The sequence below is a fragment of the Micropterus salmoides genome, unplaced genomic scaffold (assembly GCF_014851395.1).
Source record: "Micropterus salmoides isolate LMB-PRFRI ecotype aquatic unplaced genomic scaffold, ASM1485139v1 Ms_hic_scaffold_15, whole genome shotgun sequence".
Taxonomy (NCBI): Eukaryota; Metazoa; Chordata; class Actinopteri; order Centrarchiformes; family Centrarchidae; genus Micropterus; species Micropterus salmoides.
In genome coordinates, this window is record NW_024040596.1 from 22,316,596 (window position 1) to 22,336,290 (window position 19,695).

The window sequence follows — 19,695 nt, forward strand, 5'->3', positions numbered from 1 at the left end:
CATTCATTAAAAATTATTTCTGCGTTGGTGTCATATCAAATGTTAAAATGTGACACCAGCAACAGAGATCACTGTGGAAATCAATGCTGCATATGCAGCTGCTGTATCTTCAGCAAAATGCTTTATTTTGAATACAACAAATATATGATGAAGTATGCACATGTCATTTAAAGTGCATAAGATACACATCTATTGATTAGATTTTCATGGTGAAAAGGGAGCCTTCCAAATTCTCTGAAGCTTTGCTGCCACAGGACTCAGTTTCCTATTAACTGGTCCAAGCAGTGGGATGACTGGGGTAGAGCTCTCTGGGGCACAGTTCTGGGGCACATCAAACATCGTGGGCGTCTTTGGTGAGCCTAGTGCGTCTGCACATTGTTTGCTCCTCCTCTTTTGGTACCGAACATGACGTGGCCCACACAAACTGGGCTAAAATATAAACAGTTGCTGCAGCAGCAGCCAGGGTACCTGTTGCCTAGCTCTGCTGTCTTTCCAGGCCTCTCCTGGATCAGAGGACTGCTCACCATGAAGCTGCTAGCCCACATCCTGTGTCTCTGCCTGCCTCTGCCGTGGGCTCAGTCGTAAGTATTCTTGCACTTAAACTATTGGACAACTATGATTCAGTTTGTAAACGACAAAATTATTTGAAAAATTTTCTTTTTCTGTTCTGTTCAACCAGAAATGACGAACATGCACAAGGACATGCACATGCATCAGGTGAGTTGACGGAAAGCTTTCCAACTCATTTTGATCACTAGTTTGACATCTTGGTCATTAGAGACATTTCTCATCATGAATGTTAACACTTAATTTAAAACTTTCTTTTTTAATCTCACATGACCATGATGTTCTGCAGCTGTCCTTGACCGTTGTAAAGGCCTTGAGATGGATGCTGTTGCAGTGAACGAAGAGGGAATCCCGTACTTTTTCAAGGGTAAGTGCCTAGGAATCCTGAGCAGGGACGTTTCTTGCCATATGTCCTCAAAATAAAAATAAACACACGTCAAGTGGAATTGCTAATTGTTGATTTACGTAAATCATACTAAGTTGTGGAAGACAATTTATATTGTTCAATCTAAAGGTTGTTTCTGGTATTTCCTATCAGGTGACCATCTGTTCAAGGGCTTCCATGGCAAAGCAGAGCTGTCCAATAATTCGTTCACTGAGCTGGATGACCATCACCACCTGGGCCATGTAGACGCTGCTTTCCGCATGCACTACGAGGACAACCCCACCGACCACGATCACATGTTCTTCTTCTTGGTATGGTCCAGTCTGATCTTTGTCAGTGCTGAGATTAAAAGTTGGGTAATGCCCCTGCAGTGGACCCGGAACATGTTTGAGATTAGAGATAAGAGATGAAACTGTGTCAAAGATGTTTTTCCGGGGGATCAAAATGTCTAATAACACCAATAATTCCCTGTAATTGAAGTTGTTTTGGTAAGGAAAGACAGTAGTTTCAGTAGATTCTGATCTCATCATAGTCCACTCATTATTAACTGTTATGTAACAGAGGTTCATGTCCTAGATTCAACCCTTCTCCCTGCAGAGATCACTTTGATGTCTCAATTGTAAGTTCTCTAACTCAAAATTAAGTTTACTCATGTTATATCAGATATTAAAATATGTATATATACAATTTTATGAAAGACTATCCCTTTGTGTGATGGTTAAGAGAAATTAATGCAAAATGGGATGTCTCTTAGAGAGGGCATGTTGTGTAAAATCTAAGTTTACAAGGTTGTCGAGTTTGGCAACAGGCAGGCGGTGAGAAAAGGCAGAAACCTGCTTAAGTGCATAAACTGGACTGCAAAAAATCCAAAGACGCACTCCAAAGCAAGTGGGTCAACAACAACTAGGTCAGGTGAGAAAGAAATTCTGAAAGACAGTGGGTACTACTATTGGACAAGTAAGGAATTGCAAATTCTGAAAAGAAATTTAGAGTGTGGCAGATCCAGTTGCAGAAAACTATGAACTTGCTGTCATCATGACACCTTTTTCATAATCAAATTTACTGCACTACCTCCTTTTCGTAACATATAAACTATATGATAGTGTCAGCATAGATTTATACATTTCTGCACTTTGATTGTGCATGCGTAACTACTTGTCAATTTTATCTGGTACTCACTTTGATCTTTTGATACAGGACAATAAGGTATTCAGCTATTACCAACACAAGCTGGAGGACGGGTACCCCAAGGACATCTCCCAAGTCTTCCCTGGCATCCCTGACCATCTGGATGCTGCCGTGGAGTGTCCCAAGCCAGAGTGTGATGAGGACTCTGTCATCTTCTTCAAGGGTCAGTGTAAATTATTACCTACCATTGTAAGAAAACATTAATCTGTAAACCTTCTGTTTGTTTTTTTCAGCAGGATTAATTAAATTTAGTAAAAAGGTTAAGCCATGAAACAAGTGAACAATGTTAGGTGTGAACCCTTTTTCTTTAAAGATGACTTAACATTGTAAGATTGGACATTTTTGCCTTTTCATCAACAACTACACTTCAGTGAATGTCACAATCACGTTGTGTATTTAAAGCACATCCAGATAAAATGTAAACATTTCTAAATGTTTTTTTATTCTTAAGATAAGAACCATTTTAGAGGCTTGAGAAGCCTTGGTGGAATCTTTTGCTTTGTGAGTGCTTCCTACCTTCTGTTTATTTCAGAGAACATTTTTCTTAAAGTACTTTTAGTTTTGGGCCTTTTCTGTTTTGCACATGTTTTATTTACTGTATAATTGCTGTAAAGCTTTGCTTTACTTTAACTGTTCCGCAAGGGTGAAAACGGGTAATAGCCCTACAAAACTCACCCAGTGAGGATACCTCAAACAAATTGACTGCTCAGTCCCCATTTTAACCTCATAGCCTTAAGAATATTTCTTAGCTTCTTAAACCAAAAACATATCTCTAACATCATGTGTAATTTTTTGTAGGAGACGACATCTACCACTACAATGTCAGAACCAAGGCTGTAGATGAGAAAGAGTTCAAGACCATGCCAAACTGCACATCTGCTTTCCGCTTTATGGATCACTATTACTGCTTCCATGGACACCAGTTCTCCAAGTTTGACCCAAAGACAGGCGAGGTGCATGGCAGATACCCCAAAGAGGCCCGTGACTACTTCATGAGATGCTCCAAGTTTGGCAAGTGAAAAATCAATGTCAGCTGATTTATCAATCAGACATGACTGAAAATTATACGTATGTTGTTTTAAGCCACTGATATATCAATGTCAAATTGATCTGATATCTTAGGATAATCACTGTTCACTCTTGAGACCATGAGGATAAATATGTTGTGATGTTTCAGTTGGTCTTTCACATCTTCTATTATCTTTCATAGCCAAAAACATTAAGTTTAAGTAATCATAACAAACACTTTGGTTTATCTCTAAACAGCATCTGTTTTTGGCTGTTTGGCAATCCAGTAGATTTACCTCCAAAAGTTAAAATCAGTGGCATATTAAAATGCAGTTTAAATGTCATTCAGGTTGTCAGTGTTCCCAGGAATGGTCTCATTTGTGTCAGTGTGTCAGAATAAATGAAGTGAATAAAATACTCTGCTTAGCACGTTTGAGCCATGCTAAGTAAAGAACAGGTAGACAACCTTTTTGATCCCTCTAGGTAAAATCTTTTTTGACAAAGCTGATAAATATGTACTTCAAGCTAGAGTGTGGGACTTTTACATATAAATGAACATCCTTTATGTTCAAGCCCTTGCCAAACAAGTTTAGCCTACACAATCCTGAGAAAGCCTATAACCGCCACGTAAATCTCTCTGTATTTGCAGTACACCAGAGTTTTTATATCTGGTTTCTGTGGCGACATTCCCGCGGCTTACACGTCATAAGCACGTGTTGACCTTTTTATATAAAGTCTATGGTGTTGCCAGTGTTGTGTAATTAGTCTCTGATTACTCTCACTATCAGACTCTGATATAATAGTTTTGCACTTCAGGCTTAACATTAGCATTATGCTTGTTTTCTGTTCAGGTGAGGAGAGTGACCACTTGGATAGAGAGCGCTGCAGCCGCGTTCACCTGGATGCCATCACATCTGACGATGCTGGGAACCTCTATGCCTTCAGAGGTAAGACCTGACAAAAGACTACTTCTTCGGAAATGGATATCAATTATTTTGGGATCGGGCATTGTAGATTTATGGTGAGTTATGTGCTGCAACAACTTCTTAATGAACAGTGGCCAGAGTCATTGTGGGCAGCACAAAAAGTAGTTACAGCACATATCCTGTTTGTGTACAGATTAAAGAAATGAGATACAATGTGTTAATTATTGAGCTTTAGACATACAGGTAGGTAGATTTATTTATTTTCACTTTAAACAGAGCGAGGGTAGGTGTTTCCCCATGCTTTCAGTTTTTATTCTGAGCTAAGATGAATTGCTAAGCTAAGATTCCCGGAATTACCGGTGGTTGCAGAACACCTGAGAGACATTAACAACAGTAACAACCTTATTCAAATAATATTAGGCAAGGTGAGCTTGGATTCACAACAGTTCCAACAGATTCCAAGAGTGACCCAGTTTCACAGTGATAACAGAAACCCTTCCTCCTCAAGCATCCTCTTATTTAGAAACCAAACTTTTGGCTATTCTTTGTCAATGTCTAATACCCAAGTACATCTGAACTGTGTTCATTATGCAATCATAAAACAGTGTAACTATTTGCAGCATTCCTAAGCGATTCGCTTGTCTTGCAGGCCACCATTTCCTACGTAAAGATGAAAGCAATGACACACTGAAGGCGGAAACCATCGAGAACGCCTTCAAAGAGCTGCACAGTGAGGTGGACGCTGTTTTCTCTTATGAGAATCACCTTTACATGATCAAGGTATTCTACATAGCGCACACACATCACATTGAACCTTTCATCACCTTCTCTTTAAGGCTCAAACACACACCATTTATTATTTTACTATCCCCTCAGGACGACGATCTATATGTTTACAAAGTTGGTGAGCCCCACACCCACCTGCCCGATTACCCCAAGACTGTGGAGAATGAGCTGGGTATCAAAGGTCCCATTGATGCTGCATTTGTCTGCCAGGATCATCATATTGCTCACATTATCCAAGGTAAAGACACAGATAACATCTAAAATAATGCAATAACTATACAATATTATAGGATCATTATGAAGAAACTAGCCTGCACATTTACAAGCACTGAAAGTTGAAATTATGTAAATAGACATGAGAACATGTATGAATGTGCATGTCTAAACAAGGTTAATTTCAGATTTTTTAAATAGTTCAGTTCAGGCGGGAATACTAAAGTCAAGGAACTGACCTTTTCTGGAAAATGGATATAAAGTTAAATTTGGCAGAAATAGCTCTGCTGTTTGAGGGAGCTCTAAAAACATCAGAGCAGGAACTCTGCTTAGAGAACTAACCCCCTCTTAATAAACACATAAATGAACATTTATTTTATCTTGTCTTAATCAGTGAGGGTTTCCCTTTCTCTGCATTTAACCCATCCTAATTAGTTAGGAGCAGCGGGAAGCCAGCCATTGAGCAGCGCCAGGGGAGTAGTTTTGGGTTTCAGGGCTCTACTCAGGGGCACCTTTGGCAATTGTCCATGGTGGACTTGACCCACTCCAGTTCTAACCCAAGTCCCCTTGGACTAAGCTAATGCATTCCCTTAAGTAAGTAAAATCAACAAGTTTATCAAGTAAGGAATAGGTTAGGAGGGTGGAGGGAGCTGCCGCACCAAATTAGTGAGCCAGATCTTATGTCTCTGTTCCTTTCTGAGAGCCGTTCATGGTTTTCTTTTTTAGTGGGTGGGGTTAGGTTAAACTGTGAGTAATCACTAAGATAATGGCTTGGATCAGATTCAAACTTACACATTGGCTCAGCTCAGCAATAAGAGCTGGTTCTTTCAACTCTCAAACAGCTGTTAATTTAGTAGGGTACCACCTCTGATGGTCACTGCCTAAGTTACATTCTTGCATAAATAATGCAAGATTCTTCATCTGCAATACATAATAAATTGGATATGTCAATATTATGGTTTATGACCAAATACCAACAAAATTAATGACACTGACATCAAGCCTCACCACAACTTTGTGTTTAGAGCTAATATGGTACATGTTTACATGCTAAAAATCAACATATTGCTGACGTTCACATTTAGCTCAAAACACGCTCTCACAGAGTTGCTAGCATGACTGTAGACTCTTGTTTAGAAGTTTAGCTTATATATAACTATTGTTTCAACAGTGTTTCAAGGACTGTATAATGATATGTACACCTGCTTCACATGAATGAAATAGTCCTTGAGATCCTGTTGAAACAATAGTTATATGTAAACCTGAGGTCGAAAGTTAACCCAGTTTTGACAGAGACGTCTGAAGTATTTCGAGCAGCAAATCAACAAATTAATGCCTACTGGGAAATAACTTAATTTTATTCACAAAAGACCAGGTCAAAGCGTCATTCTGGATTGATATATTACCCTTCTCAAGCTTTCCACAATTGTAAACTAGATACAGTAGCCTACCCACTCACATCTCTTCCTGCCTGTTGTCTTCCAGGTCAGCACATCTATGATGTGGAACTGAAGGTCACCCCTCGTGCTGCAAAAAACCAGCGTCCAATTTCTCTCTTCAAGAAGGTTGATGCTGCCCTGTGTGGTCCTGAAGGACTTAAGGTGATCGTAGGCAACCACTTCTACAACTTTAACAGCACCATGCAGTTTGTTGCTTCCAGGGCCCTGCCTGAGCAGCACAGGGTATCCATGGAGTTGTTTGGCTGTGATCACTAAGAGGCTTGCTTGACAGGACTGAAAAGTTTGTGCAGAATGTCACATACAACACGTTGAAAAATGGAAAAACAAGGCACCAACGACATCATGCAGGAGGCCCCGAACAACAAGTCACAAAGCTTTTGATTACATGTGCTTCCAGACAATGATACAGCATTTCATACTAGTTGTTTCCCTTCTATGTCGTACCTCAGAAAAAATAATTTTTTTTAACCTCAGTGGTCCTCTGTGTAAAGTGTGCTAACCAGAAGTTAAAGGGTTTTAAGTGTTTTTCTGTGATTCATTTTGTACAGTGTTGTTGTGAATAAAGAGGAGAAGCAACACAGAGGGTCTACTTTGTCTGGCAAGGAGGGATGATCAGAGCGTTATTCAGTGGTGTTTCATTTTACAATTTGATTTTGTAATTTTAACATATGGAAAATCAATAAATTAATAATAAATTTTAATTATATGGAAAATAGAGTCCGTTAGTTGAGTTACAACTAGATTGGAGGGTAAACTAGTTTGGTCATCCATGCACAGTGACAACCAACAAAAGATTGCTGACATGTTTTTCCAATGCCAGAACAAGTACAAGTTTTACCAGAAGAGGGCACAAGAGTTCCACTTCAGGAACCAACTTGATTGTCACGACAATGAAACTTTAGGCTTCTTCTGCATGTTTGTCTCTTTCTTGGTTTTCTCCAGCAGAGAAACACAGTGTAATTTTTTCCCTCTGCGGCATACACTGGGGCTGAGATTTGAGTTACCTTCAGGGACCTTTGGTATTAGACTAAAATGTGGAAGATGTAAATTCTTCTTCTTGTAAACCCCCATGGACCCCACTGTTGGTGGCAGAAACATGCACTTTTCTATCTGGTCAGTAGTCTCTGCAAAATGTTAATGATTTAATTACCTACACTCTCAGGCATCTGTGAGTGGCATTGTTAGTGTTAGAGCATCAAAACAACCGAACATTTAAAAATGTTCCTTTTATATTAATGTTTTTTTTGTTAGTGGTGGGGGTTTTTTTGTTTTTGTTTTACATAACTGAGACCAAGTCCTTTAAGTGCCCATGTCTAATAATACATATTCAAGCTTTGTGGCTATGCAAGGGCTGCCTGTTGCTGTCTTAGTATTTTATTGATACTCAGAAAAGTGAAGTCCAAGTCACTTTTTAAATCTTCATTTTTATGACTTTAGTCTGACTTGAGTCCAAGTATCAGGTGTCAAATGTACAACTATAGTCACAAGGTAACAGATTTGAAATTAAGAAAAATGATAAATCATTTTTCTTGATTTCAAATCCGTGAAACAATTCAATTTTCTTCATTTGCTACACATAAATTACTTTTCAGAAAAAGCCAGGCCTAATAAACAGAAGAAGACTTTGATCATTAACAACACAGGCTTTCCAGTGATTTTGGGGGTTCTCCCTCCCGTCCCCAGTGACCTGCTGTGCATCATGCAGCTCTAAACTGAGGCAATGGGGTGATGTCAGCTTCATGACCGGGGCTGAAGTCTCTGATAACAGCACGCTTCATTGGATCGCACAATCCCTTACTTCACCCCACTGCCTGCTGGGGTGACAATGGAGGGAGAAACACTGAGGCCCTTCACCAGCTCTGACATGATGCCACGATCAACTGCAAAGCTGCCAGCCCGGTAACACCCACATCAAATGCAATTAGTTCTTTTATTGTTAATTAACAATTTTTTTACTGCAGTTAGATTCAAGTATATCTAATCACGAACGTGCAATGCAGATGCCACTGGAGACCCAATAACACAGAATGCAACAGAAGAGGTAAAAGTAAGGTTTACTTGGTCAATCACAGCAGAGGTCAGCACAGGTGACCCGGTCCAAAAGGGATTAAGCAAGCAGGCAAATCTCCAAAAGGACAGGAAGCATACCAAGACAAGACGGCTGCAACAGTACAGCTGGGATGACACAGGCAATTTTCTGGCAATAGGCAACGACTAAAGGCCAGCTATAAACTTAGTTGTAAGGTTGAAACAAACAAATGCAGTCTGATTACATTAAGCTGACGCTTTTATTCAAAGCAACTTACAATTACAATATATGTCAGAGGCAGCACGCCTCTGAAGCAGTTAGGGGTTAAGTGTCTTGCTAAGGGACACATTGGTAGATATGTCACAATGGAAATTGAACCGGGGTCTCTTACACCAAAGGCATGTCTTATCTACTGCACCATCGCCACCCACAAATAATCAGTCATTTAGCTGGCGCTTTTATCCAAAGCGACAATAATACAACAGTCTTGAAATAGAGCGTTCTTCCATAAAGGTGCAAAAAAATACTTTCTATTATGCAATACAGTTTAACAGCACCACAAACAACATCCTCCAAAATAGTCATGGATTCATCAACCAACTCCTCTGTTCACTCCCTACTTTAACAATCATCACTAACTTTCACTTTCACTTTCACAGATCTTTTGTTGCAGCCGGTGTGTGACAGAATGTTTTATGCAATAAATCACACACACAGACCCCCCCCCCCCCCCGATGTACTGCTTTTCTGGCTATCCATGAGTCTTCGTGTTCTGCGTGTTTGTGTGTGTGCATGTGGAGTTGTCTCATTGCTGTTTGTGATGCTGCTTAATTAACTGGACTGGGAGGGCTGACGGACATCTGCTCTCAGCCTGTCGTTTAGGGTAGCTTGACCCCCAGTAAGTGTGTGCGTGTGTGTATGTGTGTGTGTGTAGAACAAGCAGGTATGGACATTGGCCAAGACTGCCAGATAAACGTTGGCTCTCATGACCAGATGGTGCCAGCTAGCGTCCCCTCTGTAGACTAGTGACCGCTAAAAACACTCCCTCTGATGTAACCCCAGTGCCCTGCATCAAACTGTCAGAGAGAGCAGTGAACCAGTCTGGTAAAGACACACAGAAAGGACCAAAACACACACACACACACACACACATATGCCTACACAACAAAATGATGTATATAAAGCTCGGGGAAAAGACCCTTTAAGCTAATTATTTAGTAGTAGTAATTTGGTGCACAACAGTTTGGCTGCATACATTTATTGTGGTAAAGAAATGGCTTTTGATGAGAAAGTGTGTATTAAAAGAAGCTATAAGTAAAATATGACTTCAAACAACAAAAACAAAAACAAAAACCTGAACAACACACTGATAGAAGTGACTTCTAAATTTGTGATCTGATTTACAAGTTTAAAATCTCCTCCTTGCAGATTACTGATGCAGCATTTTAAAGATAAGAGGCAAATGGTTATTCACAGGAATGCTTATCACAATGATTCATAACTCATCACTCAATCACTTATTTTGAGTGGCCAGCAAGCCAGAGGGTCAATATTGTAAAAAAATAAATAAATAAAAAGATATTGTAAGTAAGTGTAGCAAATGTCTGGCAACTCACAACAACAGCTCTACTTTGACTGGGTTTTAAGCTCCCATTGCATAGGTGTTGTTTGCATGGACCATGACACAGTGACAAAGGAGAAATGTGGACCTGAGGCATGACCAGATTGTTTTCACATGAAAACTGAGAAAAATCAGATAGCTTAATGTAGATGCAGTCTGAGCATTAAGAAACTTTACTACACAATTGTCAATATCTTCATAAAAAACAGACTCAGCAAGGTATACAAGTAAAAGCTAAAGTTAGCAGTCTCACATGCAAACCTTCATCTATGAAGCATGGTGTTAGTTCAGACAGAGCACAAAAGTTGTGCTTGAATTAGTTGTTCATCAACTGTTTCTTTCACGTGTCACAATCACTGGTGTATTTATCAGCTTGGTGGGTTTGGCTACCACCTGACAACACTGCATGCACAAATAGTAAGCAAGTGGGTATTTTGACCACATCATCATTTCTATGCATATTTTCCAACTCCAATCTGTATAAAGTTAAATGCTTATTGGATTTGAGTATATCAGGTGATATGTATTTGTGTGATGAGGGAGGGTTTGGCCTAAGGAGATAAATACCCTATATCAAGGTGTGCATAATTATTAGGCAGCTTCTTTTCCTCAGGCAAAATGGGCCAAAAAAAAGAGATTTAACTTACCCTGCGCTTCTTACGCCCCAGACTATTAGCAACAAAACGTTTAATTGTCCAGTGGTCACACCTCAAAAGCTTAGCTACTTCAAGAGTGTTGCATCCGTCTGGAAGGCATTTTACAATTTTTGATTTTGAGTCAAATCTCTTTGTCCCATTTCCCTGAGGAAAGGAAGCTGTCTCATAATAATGCATACCTTGACATACATAGGGTGTTGATGCCCTTAGGCCACAGCCTGCTCATTACACAAATACACATCACCTGATATGCTCAAATCCAATAAGCATTCAACTTTATACAGCTTGGAATTGAAAAATATGGATTGAAATTATGATATGGTCAAAATACTTTCTTGCCTAATATTTGTGCACAGTGTAATAACATCCAATTACACTGAATAAAATTATAAACGCAACACTTTTGTTTGTGCACCCATTCATCATGAGCTGAACTAAAAGATCTAAGACTTTGTCCATGTACACAAAAGGCCTATTCTCAAATATCAATCTCAAATATTGTTCACAAATCTGTAAAAATCTGTGTTAGTGAGCACTTCTCCTGTGCCGAGATAATCCATCCACCTCACAGGTGTGACATATCAAGATGCTGATCAGACAGCATGGGTATTGCACAGGTGTTTCTTAGGCTGGCCACAATGAAAGGCCTGAGTGTTTTGTCAGGCCATGCTGATATGAGCCATGGATATGAGTCCATGCTGGCCTGACAAAACACTATTTTCTGCCGCAGCTCCCCCCACGATCCAACTGCCAGCTTTTGTTCAATGTTTCAACTAAGATGTAAGTTATGCTTATTAAGGTGGGATTAGTCCTCTCAGCAAAATCCTTGTTGCTGCTCCATTTCCAAGGGAGCTCCATCAAAAGCAGAGCCTTTCCTTTCAAGTCTAATTGTGGAATAATTTGTAAATCGTATCTACCGTAAAGTATCTTTGACTGAAATGTATTTCAATCCTGTTTGAACCAAGAATCAGCCACAAAAACAAGGCAGAGTGAGTGAGTGCTGTTTATGTTTGTAAAACATTAGTGACTGCAATACTATGAAGCGAACGTTTCCTACATTTAATCAATGCTAAAGCTGCAATCTTTTATAGGACAAAAAGCAATTTATCCCACAGTCAAAATGATCATTCAGACAGGACAATACAGAACCCCACATCAGGGTTCTCTGCCTGGCTTCAAGATATATATTAAGGTTATTTAAAATTCAGAACTTAGAAACTGGATACACAGCAGCTAGAAACAGTGAAGACTAGAAATACATGGACACCAGAAAATATCTCTTCCTAATATAGAAAAATGTGCTTTCAAATAAACACCCCAAATGGACTTGTCTCTCTTTGTCTCTTGTCACCTTCTCTCCCCTTTTCTCTTCACCTTCTGTACTTTAAACTTTTTCTCTGCCTTCCTGTCTATATTAATCTGCTTCTCTCTGCAGTTGGCAGTGTGCCTGGACTTTGTGCTACTGCTGTTTTTGCTGCCTTGCTGTGAGCAGTCTCCCACTCCCTCCCTAAAGTTGCCACCACCTCCTATTACCTCCTCCTCTCTTGTATCTCTCTAACCGTCCTCCTCCCCTCTCCCCCTCCTCCTTTACCTCCTCCTCCTCCACAGTGTCTTGTGGATTGAGTGTGTGGAGCTGTCAGTCCCTGGCTGGGCCTGCCAAGCTGCACGTCCTGGTCAGAGGGGAGGCCGGGGCAAATGGTCGGGGCGTCGTTGTGGGTCCGGCCGACCTCCCACCACTGAGCAGTGGACCCCCTCAACAGATTGAGCCTCCAGCTGGCCGGCACGGGTCCGCCTTGGCCCCATGCTGAGGGCACACATGCCACAAAACACAAATTCCCACTTGCACGCTAACACTAACACTAACACACTCAAACATGCACAGACACACAAACACCAGTCTGCAGAGTACTCATTCACAGCAATTTAAATAAAGATCATGCTCTAAAGACAAGGGTATCTCAATTTTACTTCAACTTCACCCACACTTTAAAATACTTTAATTCATTTGCAGTTAATTTTTTGGTCATCTAACCAGCCCCTTCAGGGTCTCACAGAGCTTTTTGTGATTACAGTACTGCAGTCAAAAGTGTCTGAATTTGCCAAAGCTTTTCTGATTCTTCTTTTTTTTTTGAATATAGTCTGATTTAAAAACATTTCAGATGTTACTGATAATCATAAAAAGTTCCAGTGACACTAAAAAAGACATCTTAAGAACTCTGTAATGCTCTGAAACTCATAGCATTTGAATGTGCAATGTTTTATTTGAGCTTATCCTGAGGCTGCATGATTTTTTTAATGAATGTACAGAGACAAGACAACCATGAGAATGATGAGAGGAAAATAGTAGATACAAATGGAGGAGACTTGTTAAGTGGAGTCTGAGTTATTATTTGTTTATGCTCTGTTACTGTAGTATTGTGTTGTGATATGCATGGTCAAATCGTGTTAGACAGCCACTGTATCTAACTATCCTTCCTTTCATTTACAGTTAATTCCCAGTTTGCCTATGTTGAGTTCACTATCTCTCCCGCTCCCTAAGCCAGGTAAAATTCTCATCCTGTCTTCATTAGCTACACTTGCAGAGGGAGGTTTCCTGCCTGCCAAGGTCCTCTGGGCCCCCAGACACCAGTGCAGAGGCCTCCAGGGCCAGAGGAGCCAGGCTGCACACTGTCGGTCTGCAGTCTGTTCTCCAGTTGTGACAGCGAACGCATCCTTATGATGACAATTAGTGGCTGTTAGAGAGCACAGATGAGCAGCGGAGGCAGGAGACAGAGAGAGAGAGAGAGGGGAGGAAGAGGAAAAGAGAGGGGGGAAGGGCAGGTGGTGCAAAAAGCAGGACACAATTAACAAACATGGGAAAAATACCCACTAATGAGGACGGGCAAAGCTCAGGGGACCTACTGAAATGGAGGGGTGAGGGAAGGGAGGAGGGATTATGACTTTAACTCTACATCAGGGGAGCATGGGGGACGAAGGGGGGCAGAACAGGGGTTACTTTGTGACAACACATGTATGAGGTTGAAAGACTAAGAAAGGACAGATACTCTTCTTCATGGGTTTTCACGGGTCCTTTGGTGCCTAGTAACTGAGACCTGATCTGGGACGGCTGGGTCCAAATTATGTTCAGTCTAATTGGGTTGGGTAGACCGTAATACTGTAGGTCTCAGGTCTGTGTCAATATGTCTAATACTCGAGTGGACGTGAGCAGACTTTGAGCATGTGGTGTGTGTCTTCATTACAGGATAAAAATGTGATTTTATATTTTGAGATTCTGAGATGGAGGGTATGAACTTTGAAGCATAGGCTGTTTCAGTAAGTGCCCCATAATGACATCTGTTTACATTTAAGTGACAAAGCCCTCTAGTTTTCGCAGCAATTATGATGAGAGCAAAGGAGGAAGTCAGGTGACTTTATTGTAGAGCAACAAAGGAAAAAAATGCTAACTTTAATAAAGGAGATTAACAGTCAATAATGTTGTTTTAAACCATGACCATGATCATATAATTAACCAAGTGTTTTTTATTTTAACCATGACAACAAAGGTCCCCTAATCTTAAAAAAAAATGTTATTTTAACCTTAACCATGATCTTTCCCTGAACCTTACCAAGTCCTGTTTGTGCCTAAACCCAACCAAACCTTAACCATAGCATTGTCACATTGAACAACCTACATAAATCTACAGTGATTTCTAATCACTTTAGAGAGTGCAAACAAATTGTCCTGCTGATAGGGACATCCATCCATCCATCCATCGTCAACCGCTTATCCTGCGTATAGGGTCGCGGGTGATAGGGGCATCAGATCATAAAATATTTCTATGTGTCGCTCTAGAGGGAATGTCCAAATTAAGTATTTTGCTGTTTACCTTAGAGGACTTGTTGGGAAAATGACATGTATGATTTCTCTTTATGTATGTTGGGTTTTTGGTTTCCCACAGGTCTGTTCAAGTTCAGGTCCCAAAGACCCCAAAACCCATGATATACTTTTTATTGATGCATTAGAAAAGACATGAGCTGCATCATATACTTGCCCATCAATTTGTGTGTACTTGGAGTTTTTAAACATACATCCATAGGTGGCAGATCAACCCAGAACCCAGAGTTGAGACCAGGAGGCAGAGTCGCAGTCTAACACACTTCTCTGCTCCTCCATTTCAGGAGTTACTTAGTGAAAATCCTATAGTGACGGTGTCTGTCCCCCGACCATTGAAATTATTTAAAAAGGTAAACAGAAGAGGAGCTGTGCATAAAAACCTCATAAAAATTAAAACCACAAGAGCAATAGTGCAAACGAATAGGAGAGTTAAATGTGGACTCTTAAACATCAGATCTCTCTCTTCTAAAGGTGTACTAGTAAATGAACTAATATCAGATTATGATATTGATTTATTTTGTCTTACTGAAACCTGGCTGGGTGATGGAGAATATGTTAGCCTAAATGAATCCACCCCTCCCAGTCATATTAATACTCACATTCCTCAAGGCACAGGCCGAGGAGGTGGAGTTGCAGCTATCTTCGACTCTAGCCTACTAATCAGCTCTAAACCGAAACCAAACTATAACTCATTTGAAAGTCTTGTTCTTAGTCTTTCGCACCCAAGTTGGAAATCACTGCAACCAATTCTCTTCGTTATAGTGTACCGAGCACCTGGCCCGTATTCTGAATTCTTATCTGAATTTGCAGAGTTTTTGTCAACTTTAGTCCTTAAAACGGACAAAGTTATTATTGTAGGGGATTTTAATATTCATGTGGACGTTGAGAATGACAGCTTTAGTACTGCGTTCATCTGTTAGATTGCATTGGTTTCTCTCAGAGTGTTCATGAACCGACTCACTGTTTTAACCACACCTCGACCTTGTTTTGGTGTATGGTATTGAAATTGAACATTCAGTGGTGTTCCCACAGAATCCCTCTTTGTCCGACCACTGTTTGATAACTTTTGTGTTTGTATTGCTGAACTACACGCCATTGGGCAAAAATTTCTATACAAGATGTCAGCTCTAAATACATTATCTAGTCACAAAGTAACGGAGGACTCCTTTGCTAGTTTCAGTCCCTCCCAAATCGATCATCTTGTTGATAGTGCTGCAGGCTCACTGCGAATGACACTGGACTCTGTAGCCCCTCTAAAAAAGAAAAAAAACTAAAACAAAGACGGTTAGCTCCATGGTACAATACTGAAACTCGCAAATTAAAGCAACTATCGCGGAAACTTGAGAGGAATTGGCGTTCTACCAAAGTGGAAAATTCTCGTTTAATTTGGCAAGATAGTCTTAAAACTTATAGGAAGGCCCTCCGTAATGCTAGAGTAGCGTACTACTCGTCATTAATAGAGGAAAATAGGAACAACCCCAGGTTTCTTTTCAGCACTGTAGCCAGGCTGACAGAGAGTCACAGCTCTATTGAGCCAAGTATTCCCATAGCTCTCAGTAGTTACGACTTCATGAGCTTCTTTAATGATAAAATTCTAGCTATTAGAGACAAAATTCACCAAGACCTGCCCTCAACTGGCACCGACTTATCTCTTAACTCAGGAACCTTAGAAACAGCTGTAGAACCAGATATATGTTTAGACTGTTTTGCTTCACTCAATCTTTACCAACTAACTTCAATAATTTCTTCATCTAAACCATCAACCTGCCTCTTAGACCCCATCCCGACTAGGCTGCTTAAAGATGTTTTACCCTTAGTCAGCACCTCTATACTAGATATGATCAATCTATCTTTATCAACAGGCTATGTACCACAGTACTTTAACGTAGCTGTAATTAAACCTCTTCTGAAAAAGCCCAAACTTGATCCGGATGTTTTAGCCAACTTATAGACCTATATCTAACCTTCCATTTCTCTCTAAGGTCCTGGAGAAAGCAGTTGCTAAACAGCTGTGTGACTTTCTACAGAGCAATAGTTTATTTGAGGATTTTCAGTCAGGATTTAGAGCTCATCATAGCACAGAGACAGCACTGGTGAAAATTACTAACAACCTCCTTATTGCATCAGACAAAGGACTTGTCTCTGTACTGGTTTTATTAGATCTTAGTGCTGCATTTGATACCATTGACCATCAGATCCTATTGCAGAGACTGGAACATTTCATTGGCATTAAAGGAACCGCTCTAAGCTGGTTTAAGTCCTATTTATCAGATCGATTTCAGTTTGTACATGTTAACGATGAGTCCTCCATGCATGCCAAAGTTAGTCATGGAGTTCCTCAAGAATCTGTCCTTGGACCAATCCTCTTCACTTTATATATGCTTCCTTTAGGCAATATTATCAGGAAATATTCCATAAGCTTTCATTGTTATGCAGATGATACTCAGTTATATCTATCGATCAAGCCAGATGAAACTCATCAGTTAGCTAAACTTCAAGGATGTTAAAACCTGGATGACCTGTAATTTTCTAATGTTAAACTCAGATAAAACTGAAGTTATTGTTCTGGGGCCTAAGCAACTCCGTCACGCATTATCTAAAGATATAGTTTCCCTTGATGGCATCGCCCTGGCCTCCAGCACCACTGTGAGGAATCTTGGAGTTATCTTTGATCAGGACATATTGTTTAAGTCTCACATTAAGCAAATTTCAAGGACCGCCTTTTTTCACCTACGTAATATTGCGAAAATCAGGAACATCCTATCTAAAAATGATGCAGAAAAACTAGTCCATGCATTTGTTACTTCTAGGCTGGATTACTGCAATTCCTTATTATCAGGCTGCTCGAAAAAGTCTGTTAAGACTCTTCAGCTGATCCAGAATGCTGCAGCACGTGTTCTGACAGGAACCAGGAAAAGAGATCACATTTCTCCTGTCTTAGCTTCTTTGCATTGGCTTCCAGTAAAATCCAGAATAGAATTTAAAATCATTCTTCTTACCTACAAAGCTCTTAATGGTCAGGCACCATCTTATCTTAAAGAGCTCATAGTACCTTACTACCCCACCAGAGCACTGCGCTCCCAGAATGCAGGGTTACTTGTGGTTCCTAGAGTCTCCAAAAGTAGACTTGGAGCCAGAGCGTTCAGCTATCAAGCTCCTCTCCTGTGGAACCAGGTTCCAGTTTGGGTTCAGGAGGCAGACACCATCTCCACATTTAAGAGTAGGCTTAAGACTTTCCTCTTTGATAAAGCTTATAGTTAGGGCTGGCTCAGGTGAGTCCTGAACCATCCCTTAGTTATGCTGCTATAGGCCTAGACTGCCGGGGGATTTCCTATGATGCACTGAGCTCCTCTCTCCTCTACTTTCTCTCCCTCTGTATGCAACCTCATCCCATTATTGCATGTTACTAACACAACTTCTCCCCTTTTCTGGTAGTCTTGTGCTTTCTCGTCCCTCTCCTCTCTCCTCCTATCACTTCCTGCAGGTTTTCTGGCTCTGGAGCTGTGGAGTCTGGATCTGTGGTTGCGGGTCACCTGCTGCCCCTGTGTTCCTGCTCGACACTCTCTGCTGCAACGACTATTGTTGCTAGTCTTATTGTTATTATTGTTATTATAATCATTAACATTACGACTGTTACCATTAACACTACTATAAATATCTGTACCATTTTTCATTTAGTCTATAGCAACACCACCTTTACTGTCTGTACCTCTGTGTGTATATTGTGTAGGCTGCCTCCCTCTCCTCTCTCTCTCCTTACATCCCTCTCTTTTTCTCTCTGTTCCTCTCTCTCTCTCTCCTTACATCCCTCTCTTTCTCTCTCCTTACATCCCTCTCTCTCTCTCTCTCTCTCTCTCTCTCTCTCTCTCTCTCTCTCTCTCTCTCTCACCCCAACCGGTCGAGGCAGATGGCCGCCCACCCTGAGCCATGGTTCTGCTCGAGGTTTCTGCCCCTTAAAAGGAAGTTTTTCCTTGCCTCTGTCGCCTAGTGCTTGCTCTTAGTGGGAACTGTTGGGCTTCTGTAAATAACATCACAGAGTACGGTCTAGACCTGCTCTTTTATGAAAAGCGCTGTGAGATAACTGTTGTTGTGATTTGGCGCTATATAAATAAAATTGAATTGAATTGAATAGATCATCCGTGGCCAACACTAGAATATATTCCTTGAGAACTTAAAATTTTGTATGTTAAAGGTACAATGTGTAAGATTTGGCCAGAATTTTAGTTTAAAACAACATTATCAACAGAATGTGAAGAATGAACTAATCTGACGTCATGTCAAAGACGTATTGTGGTATGTTGTATTGTGTTGATTTGTGTTGATATCTACACTGTTAAACAAAAAAGTGAACTGTAATATTCCGGCAGCTGGGGCATCAGAAAAATCGTGTAAAATAACAGTAAATAACTACCTCATAAAAGTATGGTAATATTCCATAATGACTATACAGTTTGTAACTTTCATTTTACAAAAAATATTATTATTTATGGTATATTTTGGGGCTTAAAAATCTTGTAAATGTAATCAATATTAATCTAAAACAAATGATACAACACCCGCAAACGCTAGATTTTCCATTTAAAAGACGTCAAAATACTGTTCTAAAACTGGTAATCAGTTTTTAGGATTGTGTTTATTGGAATTTTTGACCATTCTTTTAGAAATGCATCTGTGAGGTCAGGCACAGATGTTGTCGTTCATCCATGTCTTTATGGACCTTGCTTTGTGCACTGGTGCGCTGTCATGTTGGAACAGGAAGGAGGCATCTTCAAAATGTTTCCACAAAGTTGGGAGCATGAAATGGTCCAAAATGTCTTGGTAAGCTGAAACATTAACAGTTCCTTTCACTGGAACTAAGGGGCCAAGTCCAACCCCTGAAAAACAACCACACACCATAATCCCCCCTCCACCAAACTTTACAAGTGGCATAATGCAGTCAGCCAAGTATTGTTCTCTTGGCAACTGCCAAGCCCACACTCGTC

General features: G+C 40.4%; 1 protein-coding gene and 1 long non-coding RNA gene across 2 annotated transcripts; both read left to right on the forward strand.

Annotated features, from left to right (window-relative positions):
- Positions 1 to 390: 390 nt before the first annotated feature.
- Positions 391 to 7,113, forward strand: hpxa (hemopexin a). The gene is made up of 10 exons (XM_038721065.1): positions 391 to 581; positions 680 to 717; positions 857 to 934; positions 1,106 to 1,263; positions 2,150 to 2,303; positions 2,939 to 3,151; positions 4,000 to 4,095; positions 4,724 to 4,854; positions 4,951 to 5,098; positions 6,559 to 7,113. The coding sequence occupies exons 1-10, from the start codon at positions 406 to 408 to the stop codon at positions 6,786 to 6,788; spliced, it is 1,422 nt and encodes a 473-aa protein (XP_038576993.1). The 5' UTR covers positions 391 to 405; the 3' UTR covers positions 6,789 to 7,113.
- A 4,346-nt stretch (positions 7,114 to 11,459) lies between these two features.
- On the forward strand, positions 11,460 to 12,790 carry LOC119903698. Its single transcript, XR_005444550.1, has 2 exons — positions 11,460 to 11,619; positions 12,275 to 12,790. It is a non-coding gene; the product is annotated as an uncharacterized LOC119903698 (long non-coding RNA).
- Positions 12,791 to 19,695: the final 6,905 nt, after the last annotated feature.

Coding starts and splice junctions, on each gene's coding strand:
- hpxa (XM_038721065.1), top strand. CDS start 406: ATGACGTGGCCCACACAAACTGGGCTAAAATATAAACAGTTGCTGCAG. Junction 1,264..2,149: donor ATCACATGTTCTTCTTCTTG/GTATGGTCCAGT, acceptor CTTTTGATACAG/GACAATAAGGTATTCAGCTA. Junction 3,152..3,999: donor CATGAGATGCTCCAAGTTTG/GCAAGTGAAAAA, acceptor TTTTCTGTTCAG/GTGAGGAGAGTGACCACTTG.